The sequence below is a fragment of the Haemaphysalis longicornis genome, unplaced genomic scaffold, assembly GCF_048455015.1.
Source record: "Haemaphysalis longicornis isolate Haplotype H1 unplaced genomic scaffold, Haemaphysalis longicornis Haplotype H1 scaffold_2, whole genome shotgun sequence".
NCBI classification, from domain to species: domain Eukaryota; kingdom Metazoa; phylum Arthropoda; class Arachnida; order Ixodida; family Ixodidae; genus Haemaphysalis; species Haemaphysalis longicornis.
In genome coordinates, this window is record NW_027526295.1 from 116,739,936 (window position 1) to 116,766,108 (window position 26,173).

At 46.8% G+C, this 26,173-nt stretch overlaps 1 protein-coding gene across 1 annotated transcript; it reads left to right on the forward strand.

The window, feature by feature from the left end:
• The first annotated feature begins 4,101 nt into the window (after positions 1–4,101).
• LOC144167321 (defensin-1-like) lies at positions 4,102–19,837 on the forward strand. Its single transcript, XM_077696617.1, has 4 exons — positions 4,102–4,214; positions 18,676–18,744; positions 19,121–19,180; positions 19,696–19,837. The coding sequence occupies exons 2-4, from the start codon at positions 18,702–18,704 to the stop codon at positions 19,812–19,814; spliced, it is 222 nt and encodes a 73-aa protein (XP_077552743.1). The 5' UTR covers positions 4,102–4,214; positions 18,676–18,701; the 3' UTR covers positions 19,815–19,837.
• The last annotated feature ends 6,336 nt before the right edge of the window (positions 19,838–26,173 follow it).

A 26,173-nucleotide genomic window follows, 5' to 3' on the forward strand; every position in this document is an offset into this window, starting at 1 on the left:
TTGACGATAACCTCCAGTATTCTTACGTTATGCTCGTCTACACCCTGGTTCCGCGATGCCTCCATGACTGGTGAGGTTTCGACCGAGTCAAATGCTTTCTCATAATCTAGGAAGGCGATATTTAGGGGTTGAGTATACTCAGCGCATTTCTTACTCAACTTAATGATTGTGTGAATGGTTGAATATCCTTTACTAAACCCTGCTTGCTCATTAGATTCGAGAATGGCTAAAGTGAAAACACAGTATACCGTAATTATGGGAGACATCAACGCTACACTCGGCAAGAAGCAGGCTCCAGAAAAGGCAGGTGGGAACTATGGTGTGGGTTGAAGGAATACCAGACGGAACTTAATAGTACAGTTCGCAGAGCCACATAATCTGCGTATCAAGTATACTTTCTTCCGCAAAAGGGCGAACCAAAAGTGAACGTGGAGAAGCCCAAATGGGGAGCATAAAATGAAGTACTAGACTTCATACAATGCGATGACCTCGTCGTCGTGCGGGATATAGAAGTGCTCCGAAGGGTGAGGTGTAGTTGTCGCAGGGTGGTAAGAATATGAATTAGGGTAGATTTAAAGAGGCACAGTAAGAAGCTAGTACAATAGAAGCCAAACACTGAGCTAACAGTAAGGCGCAAAGTTGAAAAGTTCAGGATCACACTTCTCAAGCGATATTCAGCTCTAACCGAGCAAGCAGAGTTTACGACACAAAAACCGAGCTACATTCTTACATGCTCAAATTGAGCCTTCAAAATTTCGCATCGGAATTCGAATGACACCCATCCAGCCAAAAATGAGTACTCGAACTGACACCCGCGGGCATAAAGCACTCGGCGGAACTTCAGTGGACGCCCCAAGGCCAGCTGCAACCCCGCAGAACTTGCGCCAGAGATGAGGCAGCGTATACACATAAAGTCCAAGCACCACAATATGTATCAAGAACCTCATGCAAGCAGAAGACAGGCCAGGGCCGAAGCTCTACAAAACTGTACGCCAAAGACGATAGGTTGACAGGGACGCAGCGAGATGTAATCACAAGGTAGTAATTGTGACAGTGTTAACATTGAGAGACAAATACCTCACCAACGCAACTATCACCGCGTCCATGATATTCAGCTCCCCAACCAACATCCTTGTCAATGCAAGTTCTGTGGAAATGCATGCTGACATTATTACGTATTCTGAAAGTGTAGCCAACGTTCATACTTGCCCCGCCCTTTCCCTAACCCGAACCTGGGATACTGGGCTGTCCAGCGCACACGTCATCGACCACTTCATGCTGACGGAGGGGGCAGAACATGCAAAGACGACGCTTTTACTGCTGGATTAAGGCAGAATTACTCATATAAATGTGGAATAGGAGTTCTACCCACTCTCTCTAGCTCTGTCTGTCTCGAGTTAACCATCGCTCACTGCTGCATACCAGTGATCCGTACAAAAAGCAAACCCGGGTTACCGCTGAATTACGTTTAAGTTTTTAACTGCGGTTAGCCACCGAAACCGAGCGAAATATCGTAGCCCGCAGTCGGCACAGCAAGCGCATGCAGCGTTTTTAGGCCTCGTTCTATGTGGCACCGCTTGACAGCGCACGAGGCCTATTCCAACGAGCTACCCATAATACGAGCTGCGTTCAGTGCAGAAAAGTAGCTAGCGTGTCCTATGGGTATTCTTTATTATCCTCAGTATACCGTTTAGTATAGGTACGTTGGTGTTAAAAGTGGTGCCAGTGTTATTATAACGTAGCAATGTATTGAAGGAACTACACTTGCATTTTGTCTTCATTGCCCATTTAAGAGGACAAAAAATTGCATGTCTTGATCGTCGCCGTAAAGCTCGTGGTAACACCCAATGCGATGCCCATAGTCAGCAGTGGAGCACGGCAGTTATTTGCAAGCGATATCGCAGCCTTTTTGGTGTAGTGCTAGCGCACGGTGCACATGCTTTAGATTGCTTACCATTTTAATAGATAAACGAGCCTGCTGGCCTAATGTTACCAGGAAGTGTTTTACTCTATGCCAGAGCACAGCGTCGTTTCCAGCTGCACAAAAGCGTCCGAGTTCTGTAGCGTATAACTATAAATATTTCAACAGGCAAGGTAATCTTTCTGCAGAGGAAGTCTTTCATACTGCGGTTGCACGGGGAGTAGGTAATTTGTCTACTGCATCGCGCCATTGTCTGGTTGATTTAGATGGCAAAGTGTGGCGTTAATAAGAAATTTTATATAATTTTTATACGAAATAGGCGCTACATACGCACATGTCTGTTCCCCTTCATAACAAAGTTTAGGAAATACTTACTTGTATGTGTAACAGCCGTTTCCAACAGCCCCCTAACCCACAATTTGTTGATAATATTATCTGGATACGTCAGTTCCATCGTGTAATCTATAGAGATCCTTTGAAAACAGTGGTGGTGGCAATGGTTTTGTTGTATCCGGCGGTGTTAGCCTGGCAATATGTGCTGGCAATTGCATCGCCCGTGAGCCACCTAACGAGTTAACATGATATTCACTGCCCTACGAGTCCCCCAGCTCTGTCTACTGAAGGAAACTAAGCGGCATGCACGACATCTCCCTGCGCAGCATCGAATGTCCCCTTGGGAAGACAAAGTGGTCAGGAGTGGTGTGTGTGGCAGCCAACTTATGCATCGCTGAGCATTGCCGTCCCCTCTACAGCATGCTCGGTACAAAATATTACGTAGTGGTGCACTTCCCCTACCGCTGAAACTGACGAACACTGAGGTTTTGCACGAAGCCTTCTTTAAATAACCAAACAGCCCTTTCGGATGTGGCACCGCAATGTTGCCTCAGATCTTGTAAGTCCCTTTGTGACGCAAGGCTGCTAATGGGGATCCCCCAAGGACTGGAAATTGTCCACTACTGCCCGCACAAAGCCATTCCAATGATCCGCGAAACTAACAGGCCCTGCAAATTACTGCGCATTCCATGCCATCTGATCAGCGGCCTCATTCTTCTTGAAGACTGCATGGGAATAAACCCTTTAAAATCGCGCATTGAACCCGTTCCTGGTGTGCGGTTGGGCAAGCCGTAAGGAACGCTGGCCGACACTTTTCTTGGGAATACCCAGCTGCAAAAGGTGTAGCGCTGCTTTAAAATCTGTCAGAATTACAATTCCTGCTACTTGTATGACTTAGTTTTCGTCAACAGAAAGCGCAGGTTTATTTGAAGGAGGCAAGACAATAAACATAGGCTTTGGTTAGTTCCAGTCAGAACTTTGCGATAATGTAGAAGCGGTCGCATCGTCAAATGATTAGGAGTGGTTTCAGGCGTCCAGATAAAAATACCTGAGCTAACTTCGGCGCAGGGCAGGATAGGGCTCGTTTTCAACTGTCGTTCGTCGAGAGAAACATTGTTTCAAAGGCAGTTGCCTTGTGCTGGCCTACGTGGCGCGGTTTGTTTGCTTCACCTACATGCTTCCCGGTCAGATGGTCACGTATGCTGGTATCCTTTCAGTGAAAAAAAAAACATACACCCCGGCGCAGCTTTTCCGGCACGATCCGAAGGGTATGAACTGCATTGGGGTAGCCTGCCAAAACGCCATTTGCACAATATTGAAGCTTGGGGGGTAGCTAGAGTTGGCCTGCCAAACACTACTTATCAAAGCAGGACACTGGCGAAATATTTTTTGGCACTTCGCACAGAACGTTTATTCGCGAGGAGTATCGTGCAAAGCTGGTGCGCAGCCGCTGACCTAGTTACAAAAATACCTAACCAACCTTCTTATCTTGGACGTTGGACCATTGTGTCTCAAATTTTCTTGTTTCGACTAGTCACGCGGTGTATATCCGGGGTGGTCGTGTAAAGACACGTGGCGGTGGCTGTTCTGGGTGGTACTTGTGAAAAGCGCCATCTATCACCTTCATGCGCACGTGTCGTGTCTGAGCCGGGTTCTGCGTATTTGTGGCATATTTTTTACTCTTTTGTTTCTTTACTCGGTTGGCTTCGCAATCGTCGTAGCGGCTTCTCTGCCAGTTACGGGCATATGCTAAAACACTTGCCGCTTCGTTTGGTAGCACACATTGCGTGATATATCGTGGTATGATGACAGTGACAGAGCTTTTGGATAACGAGGAAACCCCTATATATTATCGCCAGTCAGACCAGAACGAGTCAAACACACAGCAGCCGAACGGACGTGGTCGTTGTGCTAACCACTTCGGATCCTGTTTGGCGGCCCACGCTTCCTGTCGGTAAAGGTACGTAGATGCTTTTCCTTCATCCAACTTGGGAAGAGGACCGATTCTGCCGTTAAAACTGACACCCTTCTTTGTGAGAGCACTCGCACAATTTGCCGAAGGCCGCCAGCAGCGGCTATGTGAGCAACCGTTCTCGGCCAAGTTCGGCGTTGACATTATGAACACTTTTGAATTAGCGGCTGACCACTGGCGTCAAAAGGAGAGTGTCTGAATGTAACAAGAGGTAAGCCCAGCCAGACTGGGGCAGCGTTGGGTAAACGGGCTTAGGCGTTGGCCGATACGTCCTGAGTGCAACCAATGGCCCAGGCAGCAGTGACCGCATCGTGGACGCTGGGATTATCACGCACCGACAGGGTGGCCAGTGGCGTCAATTGGAGTAGGTGTTATGAGACTGCCAAACTAATACAGATTTGTCATAGCAGGAGTGGAACTTGATCAGTAAGTTAGAAGGTTACGTTTCACGGACTTGGTACTTTATTAAATTCTTGTCAGATTGGAAGCCGCGTCGTTCATGTAATCAGTATCACCATGCAATGATAGAGAGATAAAGAAACAAAGGGTGCGTTGTAATAGGAGAAAGAGCGCCCATCATTCTCTGACGGAAAATGGGCGTTTACCCAGCGTGATCGGTTAGGAGGGAAGATATGGAAATTTGGTAAAGATAGTATGTAAGCGTATACTTTGTGTGCTATGGGACGGCCTGGTCGGTGTGGTCGCTTCGGTATGTACGCAGTCGCGTGGCTCTTTGCTGCAGAATTTGTACACCTGGACAAGCTTTCAATACATATTACACACCCTAAATCACTTCACCAGACTTCGATTTTTGTTATCGTACACTTTCATAATCGCCCCAACCCTGAGCGACTGTACATAAGAACTGTAGGCGTGGTTTGAGGGCACCACAATTGGGGGGACCACAAATGCGAGTTTAAAAACTCCAGTAACAAACCTACTGTTTGAAAGGCCTCCTATTTGGTCTTCAACTATTTATAAAGTGTTGCATTTCGTCTGTAGGAGTAGATCATGGGGCAAAGTTGCAGGATTGAGCGCCGTCCGTTGCGTGGCAGCCCAAGTGACATTGCCGGATAATCGGCGCGGGCGCGCGAAAGCACGAGGCACGGGTACTCTCCGAGTGCTGCCAAATAGTCATCATCATCATCACCACCATCATCATCATCAGGGTATCTTCGCCTACTGATGTATGCATAAATTTGTGTAAGAAAGTCGGTGGCTAGTGTTCGAAGAAAGCGGGGGTGCAGGGATAAAATAGGTCCTCATTTCTTGGGGCTACACCTGGTTCTTAAGCGAACTCCCACGGGGAGAATAATGTTTTCTTGGCATGACTGGGATTTGTGGGCGTCGTCCACTCTTCGTATATAATCCCACCTGTTGAGAGTATTGTGCTCGGAATTATAGGAGTCCCCCACAGTCCCACAGGAGGTGTCGAATGTCCTACTTGACTTTATTAAAACGGGCTCGAGAACTGAAACTCTTCCCGTTCCACCGAGGTATAACGGATAAATTACAAAATTGAAAATGGATGTATAGATTTAAAATAAAAAAAAAGAACAAAGGTAATTAAACAAGATATTTAAACTGTTTAGTCATTGCAGTGGACGGCAGAGTTACAGTGGTTCGATGATACCGACGGAGTCGTCACGAATTTCTGGGCCATTACGCCCCGCCGCTTTAACATAGCAGCACCACTTGTGGAGCACGTCCTCGGTAAAGGCGGTCGCTGTTCGGGCCTTGTAGGGTATAACTGGAGCCCGTCAGGGAGTTCCCTTTGGAAGGGGGTGTTCATTTTGGGGAGTTATGCCTCGCAGGCTTCTCGTCGTTTTTTCTCGTGTTCAACGAAGATGGCTCGATGGACGTCAAACCGGGGTGGCACCGGGTGGTCAGGAAGCTAGTGGAGCATAGAAGTTCGCACGATTGTTATGACGTAAGCAACCTGTTTTCGAGGCTACCTGCGTGTTGCGGCACCCAGTCAATACATATCTGGACGGCTGTAGTATGTTGGCGTTTCCTTCTATCCAAAGAGAATTGGCTTCAGCTATGCGATAGATACTCTTCAAGGGAACCTAACCCCACGTAAAACTTGGCGCTTACTCAGACAACTCGTCGGCCCTTTACAATCAAGCGGCAATCCCACCGAAGCATGATTCGGACCATACATTTGTTTCAAGGTTCCCCAAAGGCCCTTCTGCAAACCTCAGCAGATCGATAGCTAAACACCAGCCAGAATTTTTCCCCACCCCCACACACAAGACAGCCGAATGACCTACTCGACAGGGACTTTCCATTTACGAATTTGATGAGCTCCTTCAGAAAGCAAGAAAAACAGCGCTTCTGAACCAGGCCAAGTAACTCACAGGCTTCTGGAAAACCTGAACGGCAACTCCCTTGATCATCTACTTCACCACATTACTACAATCTGGTTGCCTTCCTCCCCAATTGAAAACCTTGGAGATACGCTACATACCTCAAGTCACCTCATCTTGACAACTTGCGCCCGATATCCCTCACATCCTGTGTGGATAAGCTGGTAGAATGGCGTATACTGAGACATTTTCAACCATTTCTGGAGGAAGAGGCCTATTCCCCAGTATCATGTATGTGTTCCGCAAACATTTCAGTACCCACTACATCCTCCTCCGTTTCAAGGAAAAAGTCTTGGCGCCGGCTACCCGTCACTCTCCGAGTGCCATCCTAGCCTTTGACCTTAAAGGCGCCTTCAATAAGGTTTTACATTCAGCTATTCTCTCTCTGTTCAATCATACTGAATGTGGCCATCGCTTCTACTCCTACATTTCAGATTTTTTAACCCAACATTCGGCTATCCTCAAAGTGGGCAACCCCACGTCGGATCCTATATTTCTTGGTGATCGAGGCACGCCCCAAGGTTCCGTATTGTCTCTCATTCTGCTCCATCCAGCCTTGCTCAACTTGCCCAAACGAATGGATGCCATCCCCAAAATACATCATGCTCAATATGCCGATGATATCACCATGTGGACAAATACTGACTCTTAAGGAAATATACAAGTTGCTCTCCGAGAGGCCGTGGGCATTGTGCAGTCTTACACATTGTCAGTGGGTCTCCAATGCCCACCTCATCATTCAGAATTAGTAATTCTGCCTAAGCACCCACCAGTACGAAATATTCAGCTTATTTTCTTACATTTGGACGGCCAGGACGTCAAGCCCAGCTCTTCAATCAAAATTCCCAGTCTCACCGCACAAGCAAATAAACGCGACGATCTGGCCTGATCCTAATTATACAAGACATTCATTCAAGTTTCGCACATGCTCCAAGGCATCTCTAACCGCCATCGGGGCCGGAAATAACAAGATATGATTAGACTGATTCGAGAACTTCTGATCTCTTGAGTTAACTACGTTGCTCCACACCTCTGCCTCAGCAAAAGAGACTTGGACTCCATTGACAAGCTCACACGCAAGGCTATCAAACAATCATTGGGCCTGCCTATGAACACCTCTGGCCAGTATCTCTTTCAAATGGGGCTTCATAATACAGTTTCGGAAATAATAGAAGGCCACCTTGCCAGCCAACATAGCCGGCTCACTTAAACACCTGCGGGCCTTCGTTTACTCAAACACCTACGACTCCCGCACCCAGCATCTACTTCTGCTCTTTTTGTCCTCTCCGAGGCTGTACGAGTTCGCTGTACGGCTGTACAGATTTGCTGTACGGGCTCGCCCGATACCAAAGAGCATGTACCCTGATCTCCACCCTGGGATAGGACAAGCACGGAGTCAAGGCCACGAGAACATCTATCGGAACCATCTGGACGTCGCTTATACGGACGCTAGCTCATGTCCAGGCGAGCAGCACAAGGTTGCGACCGACACAACCAAATCAGCAGTTATTAACTGTGCTTCAATTAATACGACATCCACGCAAATTGCTGCATAACTGCCGATCGCACTCGCGCTTATTCACACCAAGAGCGCCGTCATCTTAACCGACTCTCAGCTGCCTTCGGAGCTTCTTGGCGAGGAGCGTGGCCCCAACTACCATCCGCCTCCTCTCGCAACATCAGCCCCGCATAAACGTCGCCCTCGTCTGGACACCCGCCCACTTCACATTTGCGGGCAATAATTTTAACCATCACCAAGCCTCCGCACTCCTCCGAGACATCAGAAGAACAAGCGAGGTCCACAAAATTCGTACATTTCAAGGCATTGTCAATTAATATCGATTCGAAAGACAACAATTATCTCAACCTCACTAAAACACCACTACAAGAAGAAACGACTCTTCGTCGCATTCAAACGAATATCTTCGTGCATGCACTTCGCTTACACCGCATGTTTCTCACTTAATTTCCCGCCCAACGCACTTTTGCTCTAACCTTGGCACACTAGTCCACATTTTATTGGAGTGCGCGCATAACCCCAACCTCCCATCATTGCCTACCTCCTTCCCCCTCCATGTGCTGCGGGAGAACATGATTACCAGTGACTAGAACATTATTACCAGCAACTAGACTAGATGCCGGCAACTACTGGCATCTAGTGAATCAGTAAAATCGACAGTTTGGAAAGTTGGCTGTTGATAATTCCTTAAGTAGCTCTTGAAACGGGACGACAGCAGAGAAGACACACACGATGGCGCTTTAGCGACGTCGTATATGTCTTCTCTGCCGTGGTGCCGTTTCAAGCGCTACTTAACGATCTAGGGCATCGGTCGTCCAGTCGTGACATAGATTCCCGGACTAGGGAACCCCTCCTACTATATGGCTCCTTCAAGTTTCGTACTATTACTACTTCTCTGCAACACAGTACCTCACTTTTGCATGAGTGAAGTCTCCGCAATTTTGAAGCAAACCGCTGCACACGTTTGAAAATAACAGCTTTGGCTAGAGTTTGCGTGAAAATGTAAGCTGTTTTCATTTTTTGAACTTCTTTATGTGAACGTGTAGAATTCCACCTACCGGTTCACGGGGTGTAGTATCCAATACGCGCACGTACCAAGGAACAGTTTATAATAAAGACCGCTGCATATCGTGTCGTAATGCTGCCGCATTAGGGTCGTGGTGGCTGTGGTAAATCTTTATTCATTCAAACCGAAAGGACAGTTCTCTTCCCAAGCCCCAGAGGCCCTCATTCCAGGACTGCTGCTCGGGATGCTGTCCTGCAGGTCCTGATGCAGTTTAGACTAAAGTGAAAACTGTTTGTTGCGGGGCATTGCGGATATCGAGCTCCTATTCAATGACAAAGGATCCGGCTGTGGCCGCCGGGAAACGAGTGGCCCAAATTGTTGAGAACTCTCGCGTCATAAAACTAATGTGCCACTGCGATGATAGTATGCTTACTTCAAGATGAGCCCAAGGACGCGGGTATGTATCCTAGCGACGGCTGTCGCTTTGTTGTTAGAGTGAGTGAGTGAGGGAGTGAGTGAATGGAGTGAGTGAATAAACTTTATTTAGACGACCTTCGGGCGCTAGTGGTTGGACGCCTGCCGATGGGCGGCCTCCTTTAGTGCGGATCCGCGCTGGCTGCCCTGGCCCTCTCTACCAGGCTACGTTGGACATAGAGGTAGGAGCTGGCCAGCTGGCCGGCCCACTCCTCGTACATTGGGTGAGGATTTGGGGTAAGATATGGGGGTTCCTCACACTCCCATGCCACGTGGTACAGGGTGCCGAAGGGGACAGAGATTACACGTAGAGAGTAGTAGAGTGTGGGGTACATGGCATGGAGGGTAATGGGGTGAGGATAGGAGTATGTCTGAAGTCGGTAAAAGGCAGTCACTGCAGCTCTCAATAAATGGGGATGTGGTGGCGGGAGGCCCCGTCGTTCGTGGTAGTAATGGGCAACGATATCCGAGTAATAATTCAGAGTAGCAAACTTGGGAGAGCGAAGGGGCTACGCGACTTCGCCTTCGGGAGAAACGGCCCGGTGGGTATAAACGCGCGGACGGGCGTATGTCTGGTTGAGGCGAAAAGCGAAAGGCCATTGTGTTCGACATTTCGCCGCACGTCAAAGATCCCAGTCGGTCGGAATTAAGCCAGAGCCATTCACCAGGCCATGCCTCGTCGCCTGTGTAGCATCCACACGGTAAACCTCATAACTAATCCGTACTTCAGGATGGTTACACGTAACATCGCTTAGCACTTGCTTTACCTGTGTGAATTGAACCTCAAGGAAGAGTCGAATTGCAGGAAGCAAGGCTGCACTGCGTGGTCCATGCCTTCGATAGCTTAATGCAGCGTGCTTCGTTGAGATTAGGCGAAACACCAAACTGGCGCTTATTTTATCATTATGGAGAACAGGGGACTCCTAGATGTCGTAATCAGTATTCGTACAGTAATCCCTTCATTACCAGCAGTGAGACAAACGGCGTGTAGCCATAGTTGGCTAGAAGTACGGTGAGGAAACCCCATGGCTTGGTCCGTGATGCCCCGACAATTAAACCCCTCTTTTACAGTGAAATATGATTAGGGACCGTTCTGCGAAAGTTCTCGGTGCGATGAGTATGATCTGGCGAAAAAAATAATGGTATGATAAACCACTTTGGGCCGTATCGCTGGTTCGTGGCATCATAAGACAACACTATCTGCGCCATTTTATGCTTCTCGAAGCCAGTGCTGCATAGGCTGATGTTTGGCCTCACTTTACGTTTCGATGTTTCAAGTTATTAGCCGGTACACACAGTGTGGCATACAAATATTTTTATATGATTGGCACATAGATACCCTACGTTAAGGCTACAAATATATCAACAATATTCTCCACTTAACGGAAGAACGTCGAACGTTTTACGTTTTTGTACATAAAAGAGAGCCACGGAAAAAAGACTGGGTCAGAGACAGGACAACAAGGACAGGCTTTCTTGTCTTGTCTGCATCCCTGTTTGGTTCGCGCTGCTACTTTTGATAAACTCAATGGGACGACTGCTGCCGTAAGAACCTCACGGCCGATTCACTCATTCTCGCCGAGCCAAGACGACAATATGCGTACTTACACCTTAGCTTCCACATATAGCCCATCCGAAGTCCTATGCGTTCATCTGAATTTGAAGTTTGGCGCAATAATTTTGTACACAGTGTGACTTCTGGCATCAAGCACCCACATTGTAAGGGATTGGTTGTACGTCGGAGATTTCCTATCCTTTGGTATCATGCGTTATATCTCTCCATTTGCGCCATTTCTCGGTATCCACTAATGATGGCGAATGTTTTCGTAGCGCTAACCAGAATCGGCAGGTTATTTTGGGAAAACATGAATTTATTATAAAGCTGAAATCCGTCGAACAAACAAACATTACACCCTTTCTAAAATGTTCCAACTGCGTTCGCTACATTCTCATTCACGTGTGGCTCTACGGCATGTTAAACCGCGATCCAACTGCGAAAATACACGGTGAACAGCTTGTAAACACCTCCCCTTTCTTCGGTGGCTGGTATATGCGGCAGTTCCACCGACGTTATAGTAACTTACGCCTATTCCGTGATCATCGTTTAGGGTACAAAGCGGGTTTGATATAGATAACCATTTCAGCATTCGGCGTGAAGCTGCCTCTGCAAACCTGACTTTTCGCCGCAAGAAAATACCCTAGAGTTGCGCTATTTGTTTTTATGGATATTACAGTGATTAAACGCTACTAAGTTTTACTTCTGCGCTGCTCAGTTTCCTCGGTTTTTTCAACAGAAGTGCCCCAATAAACCTCTCCCAAAGGAAATTTACGATATCAACATCTTTGACGCATTCGCCAGCGTAATCGCAGCTCTGCGGATTATGAGAACATGATTGGTTATTATAATTAAATAATTTGATCACAATAGGCCTCAATGTGTTCATCTTCAACACACTGCATCATCATAACTGAATGGCGGTAATACGCAGTTCTTGCTGTTCCTAGAAATAGAGGCGCATTCACGCCCTTTTTAAAATGAAAAAAAATGCATGTTTAAGAACCCGGAAAAAGCACAACATACAACACGCGAAATGTTCAACTGGTAACCGGGCTCGGCATGACAGCCCCGATTAATGCCGTATTCCCGGGGGCGTTTCCGGTTGAACTATATCCTCAACATCCACAGCGCTATCTCTACACATTTCCCTACCATGATCCCATTCGTTGCCTATGTCAACTGATACCATCGTGCACGGATTTCGTCAAAAAAACACAATATCATCAATTAACAACGACCTCTGACACAGCTATGCGGTTTTTACAAGCTTTAGGGCGCACGACGCTAGCACACTTTCTATAAATAAGGCCAACACATGTGGCGCCGTCATTCCTCACTGCTAACACTCATTCCGCTCTCCGGCTCTCTGTCGCACTCCTCTCTTGATGACGGGAAATAAGGCTTGTTGTCAGGTTCGGTGACAACAATAATAAATAGAAGAATAAGCTTTATGAACGAGACTAGTTTTTATAACAATCGAGACCCAAAAAACATACAAACAATGTAACAAAGAGCAAAGCGGAATTAACAACAAATGGGGAACAATAGAGACTATTACCAAAGTGGTAACCAAAGCGGGTTTGAAGAAACAAGAAAAAGTCACGGTCCGGGAATAAAGGTAAACGACGCAGTACGTGGATACTACCGGCACAGGTTTGTGGCAGCGTTGAAATGTTCACGCAGTGGGTCGATGCCGTGGCAGTGCAGCGCGCTCCGAGCTCCCGTCCCCGTTGTGGCGAACGCAGCTGTCTTGGAGCCGCTGTTTTTTCACTGTTGCCCGGCAACACGACTAGCTTGTGGAGAAGATGTCTTGAAGGTTGTCCTGGTGGAGGACCTCTTGGGGCACGGCACGGGTCCGGTCGCCCGACCGCCGCGCAGCCCGGTCACGCTCCACACTCCAGTCTCTCTCCTGTCTTCCGTCTTCTCGGAATCGCCTCTGCCCGCCGGTCGCTGTCGCTGGCCGCTCCTGATTGGCTGGTGGCCGGCGCGAGCTCGTGCCATGGTCGCGAGCACTCGGCGCCGTAGCTGGTGTCAATCAACTTGGCGGAGCATCTTGCGCGTGCCGTCTGCTTCGTAGATCCTTTTCGTCGTCTTCTTTAACCAGCGTTAGTTTTTGTCCTCGCGAATTCTTCGCATGACACGTCCCCCCGCTCAAGCATTTTTCAACGAAAAATGTCTTTTTGCAGTCCTAACCGCGCCACGTACACAGGCTCTAGTCCTCACAAATGCACTTGAAATGTCCCCTATAGAACACACGCGTTAAACATACACTGATCAGAGTACATATTGAATCAAAACACCAGCCATCTCCACACATGACATTCAAGTGAGATTTCGGACCAGACGTCAACCACAAATGCAAACCGGCAGGTGGTTCGTGCCTTTTTCGACAGTGGCTGCGGTGTCATCCCCTGCCTTTTCGATACACGCGCGTGCCAGAGTTGCGATTATATCTACCATTACAAGATATCAAAACGCGAGGGCACTCGTGATAGCTCCCAGAGAAAATTTCACGGGAACTTTTCTTCCTACCGGTGGCGTTCTTTTCTGAACTCCTGGGCTTTGGCTGTGCCCTTCTTGCCACCCTGCCTATCTTTTGCTTTTTTGTTAAATGTCGCTCCTTTGTCCGATTGAAATTAGTACACCGCTTATGTGGCGGTTGCTTTTTCCCCAACTCTTTATTTGCCCTCTGGGTGAAAGTCTGGGGTTCTATGACCCCCCTGTCTCCGATCGGGGCACTTTCTTGTATCGATTTGCGTTCCTGAGGGAGGATGTCATACACACCCGCTTTATCGTCATCCCTACCCGCAGGTTCCACAAACTCGTCAACAGTCAAAAGAGATGTCAACATCTGCGTTTCATTTGGGGCTTCTTCATCGCCCCCTGCCTGAAGTACTTCTCTTTGCGTCGCCTCAAGCTCCGCGAGCCGTAGCCGCAGCTGAAAATTTTCTTTCTGTTTTGCGGCAATCTCTTTTTTTATCTCGGCTAGCTCTTTGGCCGCCTGGAGCTCTAGAACTGTTTCCTCGAGCCAGCTATTTTGCTCCTCGAGCACCCACTGTTTAAGCTCGTCGCCGCTCAAGCCTAACCTCTTCCCTAGTTCATGTTCCCTAGCCCGACCGCCGCGCAGCCCGGTCACGCTCCACACTCCAGTCTCTCTCCTGTCTTCCGTCTTCTTCTAGGAATCGCCTCTGCCCGCCGGTCGCTGTCGCTGGCCGCTCCTGATTGGCTGGTGGCCGGCGCGAGCTTGTGCCATGGTCGCGGGCACTCGGCGCCATAGCTGGTGTCAATCAACTTGGCGGAGCATCTTGCGCGTGCCGTCTGCTTCGTAGATCCTTTTCGTCATCTTCTTTAACCAGCGTTAGTTTTTGTCCTCGCGAATTCTTCGCGTGACACTTGTCCAATGCAATCCAAATTTAGCGCCTTTGCAGTGCCTGTCTAGCTTAGAGCAGCGTGAGCGGGAGACCTGCTCTCTTTGTGTTTGCTTTCATCCCGCACGAGCCGGCTTCTTACTCCGCAGTTTAGAACGCGTCGTTTTTGGCGACTAATTTTTTCGCTTCTAAAAACCAACCCAACATACGTTCTTAACTAAATGGACGCAGGGGCTGCCGTTTATATTCAGGGATTTTGCCTCAAATGTATCTGCAGGTTTCTTGGCGCTAAACAACGGGGACATGTATGACAAGCGCCAGCGGTTCAGGATTTTCTAATGGTTATGACTATGTAAACAGCTTTGTTTCCGAAGCCTGTGTGGGACGCCGTTATGGTACGCCGTTGGGCTCTAGTTGGGTCCGTTACCTCGCTGCGCTGCCTGATTATGGCGGTCGCATGACATCGAACAGCGTCACAGCGACAGAGGTAAGACGAAAAGGCGATCCTCTAAAGTTCTCTGCACTGAAAGTTACTGCTCTAGGTGCTTTTTCAAGCATTTGTGGTGCAACAACATTAGATCTCTCTGGCACTGGGAGTGCGTCCATGAGTTCTCTGGGACTGGTGTTCGGTAGAACGCTGTTAATGACGCCGCTGCTAATCCATTGTGATGTTTTCCCATGGGATCTCACAGTTCATATGTGTCACCCTAGTTGTATGCCGCTGATTTCCTCCAGAAACGCGAAAGCAAGATCTTTTCTTGGGGTACTACCAATGACGATGTTTTCCACGCATTGCACCTTAATACGAACACTGTCGTAGTATTGCTTCTGTGTAGGCTTCCTATTCCAATGTCGTTAATAATTTCTGCGACCAACCATTTCGAAAGATGAGGGCCCGCATGTAGGCCATAAATGATTTTCTTGTTGTCCGCTGGCATTGGTGGCATCCGTGAATGTTTCCGCTGCGGCGTCTTCCGAGTCTTTGGGGTGGGAATTAGGTTGAGCAGCTGGCGGTGCTTCTTAATTTGGGGCAGTTTTGTTTCGTTTCCCTAAGGCCACTTTCTATTGAATCCATAGACCAAATATTTTGCCGCCATTTTCATCCCATGTCCACTTCGCTAACGAGCGATGTGCTCCGGTGGGACCGGTGTGCATTGCGTTTGCCTCCGGGTTTTGTTCTTTTCTTTTCGCGTGCATCGCCGTGTCAGATGCCTGGCTCATTGTGGGGTCCAGTCGTGGCTGGACCGGCTCGTGGAATTCTTGGGCAGCCGCAGATTGCCGAAGAGACTCCGCACTGCTGCTCATGCGCGTAGTGCGAGTATGTGCCCGAGGCTCCTCCAGGGTCTCTCCTCCGCCGGCCTGGGAACCTTTCTCGCGTGAGGGTTAGCGTTATGGGGTACCGTCACCAGATACATTTTATATCGATAATGTGTTGTATCTGACGGGCTTTGCCATTTGTCGGTATTTAGCCTGAAGTTAACAGGTCGTAAACCGTGGTCCCCAAGATTGCAAGTAGGCGGTTTAAGCAGGAACACTGGCATTTCCAGTAGTTCTCCGCGTATCTTCTCAAGTTGTTTGTTCAGCCTTTCTTCTTCTAAACTCCTATTTATAGATGGCTCGAAAAATCTGGGTAAGCCGACCAATTTATTATGCGCTTTCATTTACGCTATAGGTGAAGTCTTTTATTTCAAAAAGATCATTTATTTACATCAACAGGACCAATTATCGTAGTAAAAATGATTAAATCTACCTTAACAACCTGATGTTTCATTGCAGCGCTGAACATTTTGTTTGTAAAGTTGTGGCGGTGTAGCGGGAAATGTGTATGAAGTTGCAGACAAAATACAAGGTGGTTTTACTCGTTGTTTAAACGCGCAAGGAGGCTGAATGTTGCATAATTGGCGTGTTTTCTGGAGAACCCAAACCGGAAGCTTCGGAACGCTCAGTAAGACTGCTTAAAAGCGGTAATATTTGTTTTAGGAGCGGTTCTTCTCCCCGGCGGGTTTGATGGAAGTATTTATTCTAACACGTGTATGAATTCACACGCACGCTACGTCTACACTAGCTGAGTCACAGACATGGAAATATTGTGCCACGGTCGAAGGTACCTGCTGTATGGGTAGGTTTCATGTCCAGAATATACATACGATGCAAAGGCTTTACATTATACCAAAAATGCATCTTGTATCCTATTTCTTTACTGTGGCCGATAGGTGGAGACGTACTTTGTTGGAAAAAAATAGAATGCTGGCAGTTTTGTTAATAGCCAAGGGTGAACTCGAGACGTTCTGCTTGCACTTTCGGTACAAGCAATTCAACTCTACGAGCAAAAACAAGTGTATAATAAGGCAGATGTACTAAAGTTTTTATAATTACTTCGGTGGTTCTATGTCTGGGCAGTGGTTTGCTTGTGAAAACAAGAGCCTATACAAAGGCACCATCATTTTAGACAACCACCTCGCTTTACCGAAAAAAAATCTTGGCGCGGCTCTTTCTGAGTTGCTATACGTAATTTAACAATGTCAATGTATTTGCACGGAAACACTTATATATCTGCAAATGCTGGAAGCTCCTGTGCGAGCTGTATCTCAGCATTTATTTAAATCTAACTAAATAAAGAGCTCTAGGATCCGCAATGCGCACTTTACTTATTAAACTGCAGTAACGTACCCACGCGAATAATGTGACGATGGCCATCATAAGCTACATAAATGGTATTTAAAGTCTATAGACAGGGCCGTGGGGAAGCATTTTTAAATTCTAGGGAAAGATTTCCCGACATTGCAGGCTGTAAGCACCCAAAACAAAAAAGAATAATATCGCAGATTTTAGGACTACCCGTCATTAGTGATTGCAATCATACAAGGAAGAAAACACGTTTAAATATTCTCCAATGAAGTAAGGGTTTACAAAGTTTCGTTGAAAAGAGTTTACTATGTGTTAAGGAAATTCTTTGTAATAATGAATGTACCATGTGCAGACAATAAACACACACTTTAGTTTGGAAGGCGCACTTCTCAAGGATAAAAACTACCGAACTGAACACCATCGTATTCACGAGAAGCGGAAGTTTCCACACGGGATTTTATTTTACTATTTTGCAGGAACTCTGTCATTCTAATCACGTAGTTTCATATGATCCTTTGATTATCACGCCGAGTTTGGGTGACTACTGGCTGAAATAAAGCCTCACCTTGCGGCAAACTTCCTTAGTTTAAATACACGCCTTGAAGAAGCATGACTGATATTTCATTGTTTCTCGTTGTCCTGGTGGAAACCATTGTGCTAAGCTTGACTTACTAAGCGTGTCAGGGCCATTCATTGTGCTCTTTGCTTAAATATATTTGTCCTGCCCTCAACTATCGATAAATGAGCATTACACACGGCGTCATGCAGGCGATAAATGAAGATGACAATGCCACTTTGTCCATATTAGTAGTGCTTGCTATCCACAGACGTTTTCCACATTGGCTTGAAATGGCCCACTTTAAAAAAGCCCTCTTAAGCCGTCACAACTGTTTTATTCTTCTTACATGTTTATACGGCCTCCCTTTTCGAAGACTCTAGCAGAAGTTTATTTTGAATGGCCTGTACCGGTTGAAATGTACGAGTAAGTTTTTTTCTGTTTTATATTTTAACAAATGTGATTGTCCCTCGTATAAACATTACCAGAAGGACATTAGCTTATGTCGGGGGGCATTTTGCAGAACAGCACAGCCCTGCTCGAGGCATATAAGCCGGAAGTAAACCTGGGCCGGCCGTGGCGTTAGTTTTTTTAACTTTGCCCGAAAGTTGCATACGTTCGGTGGATAACAAGGGCACATTGCTTTAGGATTTCTTTTCTCTGTTGAACTTCATCAATGGGGTCCAGAACTGTGATCCCAAATCGAAGCGTGAGAGGATGAATGAGCGACAGTTAGGTTCTTTGATTCTGAGCAATAAATATCAAAATTTCAAGCCCAGGAAGCAGATATTGCTCACGTACAGCAAGAGGTTCACTTTTCCATTAACCTAGTTGGTGGAGCCTCAATTGGCACCAAAAACGCCCATCTAGTAGAAAAATGGCTGAAAAGGGTTGAAAGTGTGTGTTAAGAAATTGCATAACAGTAATTTTTCGGTACCTAAAGTATATACGCAAGGCCTACTACTTTGCAGGTGTCGACGTCCTGCTGAGTACCAAGATGAGGCTCTTCTCAGCTGTTTTCCTGTTGGGGCTTTTACTGGGTAAGTATCATTTCAATTGGGCCGAATAAGTAAGTATCATTTCAATTGAGACGAACGAAAACGGTGCAACACGTACGTTTCATGTAATCCAGCAGAGTGAGCTCGGCCAATCACCGTCGTGCAGAATAGGGGATTGGAGCTTGTCGGAATGTCGGTGGGTGTTTGTAGGATCAAAAAACAAAAACAAAAGACTTGGCATGACGTTTACGTCATTCCGCGCTCAGGAACAAAGAACTGGTGCTGTTTTTGACAAGAAATATGGCGTTTTATCTGCAGAGCTTCTTTTCTAGCTAAGACACTGGGGATTCCGCTCTTGTTTTCGGCAATAGCTTTTATATGTTGTTCGAAAAAGAGCTGACGCGCCGAATTTTCGCAGGCGTCCTGGCCCTGGCTTGTGGAAGCGAAGGCGATTCATCAAAGCTTTTAGTCCGCGCCCGTGAGTACTCTTCCTATCGCGGGTGTCACTATAAGACAAGGTCCTATGCTTTTGTTTAATGTTTGATGAGAATAAATTGGATTCACGCTGGTGTTGAAATATTCGGGAAGCGAGGGAATTTACAGCTACATAGCTCTAGTTTCATGGCCCCTCTATAAAAACATTGAAAGAGAAAAATAATGTTTTTGCCAATACTTTTCGGCTATTAGAAGGCGCAGTAAGACTAGTTTTGAACGTTCCGATTCGCAGTGCTGGCATACGGGGGAAAACCTAGTTTATGATGTCACGTTCATGTTGCCCCCTACGGATTTCACCCTTCTTTTCATGTACCTTATAAAAAAGAATGCAGGGAACATAATAAAATCTGTAAAAAGCAGCCTTCTTCTGTTTTCAGTGAAGAGTTACTTTTACGTCTATATTTGTTAATTTCCTTTTTATGCCCCTGCGCTGAGAGCAACCTATTACTTCGTGATGTTCGTGTGGTGTAAACTCTCGTGCTGTGGGCATGTCTTCAGGTCGTGGCTTCGGTTGTCCGTGGAGTGCAAGGGCCTGTCACGCGCACTGCCAGAGCATCGGACGCAGAGGCGGCTACTGCAGAAACAGAAGACTGACTTGTACCTGCTACCAGAACTAGTCGCCGAGAGATTGAAATAAAAGATCGGCGTGAATGTGGCCTCCGTTAATTCGAAATGTTCTCAACTTGCAGATCTGGGTTATAAGAGTGGGTATAACGTAATATATGATACCTAATTACGCATAAATAAGGCATATTATATCAGGAACATAAGAATAACGTATTATGTACACATAAAATACGTAAGACAATAAGGGCACAAAAGGTACCTTGCTAAGACAGATTATTTGCCTTGTTGCTGAGAGTGTATTATTTACTTTAATTACGGTATTTCTATTCGTTATTTTCGGTGCACTTTCGTGTAAAATAAGCACGAGCGGCACGATTCTTGGAAGCGGCTTGTGAGTGGTGAAGCGAGCCGTGTAACCGTCGCTTTTAGCTTTGAGGTTGCAAAATTGTCAGGCACTACTCATATTGTCAGCTTGTCGACTTAACAACAGATTGGCGTCTTACCTTTATGTGAGTCCTAATGTGATAAATTGACACCTAGTATCGAGCGCCGAACTCAACCCCGATTTATTTTCAACAAAAAGAAAAATCCGTTACTGGCTTTTAACGAAACAGCAAACCATTTGTAATATGGCGTTTCTGTCTTTGTCGCTCATTGGGCTGGAATAGCTCTGAATGATATCGGAATACACAGGACAGGTTATAAATGAAGAAACTCGTACCACGCAGCAAAACGAAGCTTCGCGAACTCAATAAATCAGGGTGTCGAACCGCAATTTTTTCGGCTTCGGTTCAGGTTCGGGTTCAAGCACTTCGAGTTCAGTCCCAGTTCGGTTCCGGAGCACCCTTCTGTTGTGGTTCGAACCGGTTTGTACCTACTCAACCTTGTTCAAACGGGTTCGGAGAAAAAAAGGCTTTTTTTTTGTGCTGCGTTTTAGATTCAGTGTAAAGTCGCTATAAAAACAAATTCATGTTGTATGTTCCTTTGTGCAACTGTTCTCCTTTCTTACACCTTTTTTTTCGAAATCTCAAATGCTTGGACAACGTACTCAACCAACACATACAATACTGACATTATAGGGTCGCAAAGCACCTGAGCCAAATAGTAGTGCTCTATGCCCATCAGGTGACTTGGAAACTTCAGCACAAGAATTGGCGCCGTCTCCACGAAGTGAATGATGATGAGAGGGGCAAAGCTAAAATGCGTACCGGTAAAACGATAAAACATTCCCCCACACATCATATACAGAATCGACACGTCAACGTTTCCGCCGCTCCGTTGACAAGCCCGTCGACGATGTCTATGTTTGTGGTGATTATGTAGGGCTTGTTTGGGACGATAAGAATCTCTATGGGTAAGTTGGCCAGTTTGGTGTGACATTTTAGCCACCTTGGCCGTCGCCTTCTGCAGAGCGTCTTGTGTCGCGTACCCCCGGTAGGTGTCTTCAGCTCGCAGGCGACGAACGACAACCTCTTCTTCTTACTCTTGTCCTTGTTGGGTAGGAACAAACGCGTTGAACGTTTTTTCTCTTCTGCCAATCTTTGGTTGGCCAATCTCTAGGGGGATCGTGTCACAATCATCATTTTTCCGCCGTGTATGGAAGCAACGACGGACGGGACAGGGCACGAGCGACAGTCTTGAGCTCGCAGGTGACGAACGACAACCTCTTCTTCTTCCTCTCCTCCTTGTTGGGTAGCAACGAACGCGTTGAACGTTATGACCTCTTCTGCCAATCTTTGGTTGGCCAATACCTAGGGGGATCTTGCCACAATCATCATCAATGTGCCGTGTACAATGTGCCGTGCATGGCCGGGACAGGGCCCGAGCAAGAGGAGCTTCAACCCTAAAACTTTTTTTCTATTATCTTTTCTTCGACCCCGAAATTACGTCATTACAACGGTGCAACGGCAATTGGCCCGCTTTCCTTAGGCTGCAAACATGAAAACATTCAAGAGCCACTTAAAAAAATGGAGGTGCTTGCCCAGTGTAAGTCGCGTAAGGCATGAGCCATGCATAGCAGGAGGATTTCTTTCTATGTAAACATTAAAGACATACCCCCACGTATAACATTAGGTTTGAAAGGGTTTATTTACATGCTGTATCGTCGCTTTTCACTTTTCAATGTGGTAGTTGTAGTCATCGTCATATCCATCTATATTGTAACCTTTCCACTGGCGGCCCAGGATCGTTGTGTCAGCATGCTTTTACATTTTACCGAAAGGCGAAAGCGTCAGGACTGGCTCGAACGGGCGGCAACCGGATGCGGGAACTTTGGCGTCTGTATCGCGATCTGTCTTGTGCAGCTGCCCCTTGAGGCACGGACACACGTTAACTGTTTTCTTGGTACTTTTTTCCCAGTGCCGCACGCACGCCTTCACAACGCCGGCGCCCCACGTGAGGCGCGTGCTTACGTGCGCAGTAATCGGCGGCAGTAATTTCGCATAGGTGTTTTCTGATGACGCCGCACACATTACCGCCAGCGACAACAGCTCCGCCGTTAAAAATGATGCAGCTTGCACTAGTGGCACTAGGCTGGAGAAACAGCGTAGCTGAGGGTCGACCTAGCTTCATCCGATTTTGATACGTTTTCCTAGGTATTGCAGGGCCTCGGTAATTTTTTTTCTGATTTCGTGATGTTTGTGCTAGGCTATGCTGAGTACTGAGGGGTGAGGCCAAGTTTAGCAGGATTTTAAAAGGCCGTTCCGGTCGCTCCCCAACAGTGACAGGAGATCCCAGCGGGGAAGAAGCTCGGTCGACACTCAGCTGCACTATTTCTCCAGCTGTGCACCGCCAGTGTGGAAGCTGCACCAATTTATTTTTGCGTTTTAGTGGCCTGAAAAAACTATCCCCTTTAAAATGGTACAGTAAAGGGTGCGCATACATATATCTCCTTGGGCTGACACTCGAGCAGGCGCGAAAGCCGGCTTCGCTGTTATAACATCCTTTTTGCCGTGTTGCACCATTTACAGGTGGCGCAAGTTTTGTTCTTGGTGTACAACATCAAGCTCAAACTCAAACAGCTCCGCTGTTACATTACCGGGTACTCCCAAGTGTCCTACCTGCGGGGACTACCTTAGCATCTATCACACTCTCTGGACATGTACACAGAACTCTAACCTCACCCCCATACCCAACAATCGTACCCCCACTTCATGGGAAAGGAGGCTGGCCGACTCTAGCGCGGAAGTGCAAAGAACACTCATTGAACGCGCAGAGAAGGACCTGTCGGCTACCCCGGGAGCTCCGGACTAGGGGATCCTTGTCAAAATAAAGTTATTTCCTTCTTCTTCCGGTGTTAAAAGAAAGCCACAAAAGCAATGTATAATATCCATAATGCTTGGTGGCGCTGTCGGGCGAGTGGTAAAATGATCTTAAATTAAAAAAATAATAAATGAAAATAAAATAAGATTAAGAACCATAAATTACAGTTTCCCAGCACCGGAAGCGCTTCGGAACGGTTCCTTCGAATCGTCCCGCCTCAGGGTCAGTTCCAGAATGACGCTAAAATACGGGTTCGGTTCGTTTCCGGTTCCGGGCAAAAATTCGGTTTCGGTTTCGGTTTTTGGTTAGGTCCTGGTTCCGGGTCGACACCCTGCCATAAATGTTGCCGCATGGGAGACGAGCTGTGGCAGGCAGTCGACGAGCAATTAGAAATCCTTTGCTACCCACAAGAAACCCCGAGGCCTCTTTACAGGTCCTTTCCGTCACGCATGTATGAAGTTGAAAAAATTAAAGCCGTTACACTCAATGTAAAATCTGCCGGATATACAGAGCAGTTATTAACCCTCATCAAGTACTAACCCTCATCAAGCTCTTCGACGCCCTGTCTTACTCCTCTCCTGAAGAATATGCAACTCAAATTTCCCGCCTTCGCAGCGATCGCGCGCCCCCTGCCTGAAAGGTTTGCGCGCCTTCTGTTGGAAAAGTGAACAACATGCTTTTTCTCAGTGCAGTATTTTTACGCGCGTGTTTATTTTTCATTTGCTGTAATCAAAAGCAAAGTACCTTCCTCTACTCCTAATTAAAAGAGCACTAGTTTTCTGGGTTGTGCACCTATGGTTTGCCTCAAGTGTGGCGCAGGTTTCCTTTGCACTGAACGTGTTTTACCTTGGGGTTCAAGCGTTCCTTACCTAGGGGTTCAAGCGTTCTCTCAATTCCAATTGGGAGAAGTGCATGAATCGAGTTACATAGAGGCACACACACAAACTACTTCAGTTTTGTGTGCAGCTGGTGACAAAAATTATCGCAGCCCAATTCGTTACCTACGCATTGTTTTGCTGTAGACCTTAAAGATGGTCGCGACAAGCGTGCTTGTCTATACCTTCAGACGCCTGTAACTCCGCGTTTCGGACACAGCGCTACGAGCCCCACGCCCTCTACGTGACTACCGATATTTGTTTTCTCCCAGCATCACAGAGTCGGTCCACGAAAATATTTGTGTGTCGAGATATGGGCACACGTAAACCCAACCCCTGTAGATTAAAATTGTGGGTAGCCCGCCCCTCCGCCTGGCTTAATAGCCGACGTGCAGCTTCGTGACCTAAACCACCTCCATTAATGCAGTTGAACCTAGATATAACGATGTCGACAATAGCGAGAAATGTTTTGTTACATCCAGGCTCTTGTTAAATGCAGTTTTGGAGTTAAGGCTATCGTGAATGAAGCAGAAACAAAACCAGAATGCTTGACCTCAGTGAAGGTGAACTCACCCTTGAAGGATTTATTTCACAATGATAAACTGCGTGATTTGAGCCTGCCGCTCTAGCACGAGCTTGGGCAGAACAGGTCCCTCCAAAGAAGATAGGTCGCTTACCCCCGTATTCGAAAACGTACCTAAAGTATGATGTCTGCGTATTGACTCCTTTGGGTTCAATACGCGTTTCAAGAACCAAACTTACGTTGAAAGGGCGCCTTTCCGCAAACTTAATTTTGTATTTCCCACACAAAGTTATTGAGTGTGGATTCGCGGGATACTGTACCAGGAGGCGACGGAATGTAAAAATGCGAACTTGTCTTGCAAAAGAGAAAACATCGTTTTCTGGTCGCAGGACTCTTCACCGCCGAACCAACACCGCAGATAGCATTGAAGACCCGCGACTGCACGCGGACAGGCGGACCTAGTGCCTCAAAACGTAACTCCCGAAAGTACACCGCACTTCTAGGTTGAAACGCACGGTAGTTTGTGCTAGAGCCGAAAAAAATTGACTGACTAAATAAATTTTATTGAAGAAAAGATGGAGGAAGCGGGAGTGGAAGAAAAAACGAGAGAGGGGATATAAAAATTGCAGGCAATGCAAGTCGCCCCCGCCCCCCCCGCAAATAAAAAAATTGAAGTGTAATTACCCTTGCCACCTGGTGTCACGCTACACAGCCTCACGTTGGTGCTACTTTAGCCACCGGTTGGTTCTAGCTGCTGCTTTTATTGTCATCATCACGACGAATTTTGTTGTTGACGGTTCTAGACGTTTTCATAGCTGCTGGACCGTAAAACTGTGCTAATATTCGGCGAATTAGTGCATTTTCTACGGCCAATTTGGCCGTAACAGTTCAAAACCATTGGCTGGTCAGCTTAGCGAGTACGTTACCCCAAGGTAAACCACTGCAACGCCTTCGTTACATCGAGATCGCAAACACTGACTTTTATAGGGGTGGCATTGGGGTTCTCAAAAACTTCGTTTAATCTACGAATTTGTTATGTAGAGGTTCGTTAAATCCAGGTTTACCTATATTGACTTCCCTGTCTGCCGACCGTTAACAAACCGCCAAAACTGGAGCAACTGTATGTCAGAAACGATGAAGGACTATTGAACAGGCATTTAACGTGCAACAGTGTTGCTGCCATACACTTTAATATAAAAATGTGGTGGAAGGGCCCACTATCACCGTGAAAATGAGCACATTAGTCATTAAGTGTTGTGTTTCATCTACACCGGCTGGCAAAGAATGCGAATTTTCATGGTTTTAAATTGCTGACATTGAAATATACATAAGTGTTTCAGTTGAATGGTGGCTGTTGTTTCCCAAAAGAACACCTTTATATTGCGGTACGCCGGAATAAATTTGGCTGATGATTGTGTCCGCTTGAATCCTTGTTACAGTTCTTCCAATGCCAGCACTGTACTGGTTTTAAATAAATTAGGTTTACTGTTAAAAAAGACAGCTACAAATGGAATAGGACGTGCGAAAGAATTGCCATTTGATTCCTGTTCGGTGTCGTTTTATTCGATGATTGCACGTTAAGTATGGAATACCAACTCGTTAAAACCTGCACCATATTAGGTAAACTGGGTTCTCCTGCGCAAATTTCTATGTGCCTAATATACCGAAGCGGAAAGGTGCATCTGTTAGGCGCCGCGTGGCCATGACCTGATTAAACGGAAACTCGTTTGCCGAAAAAGCGTATGGTCGC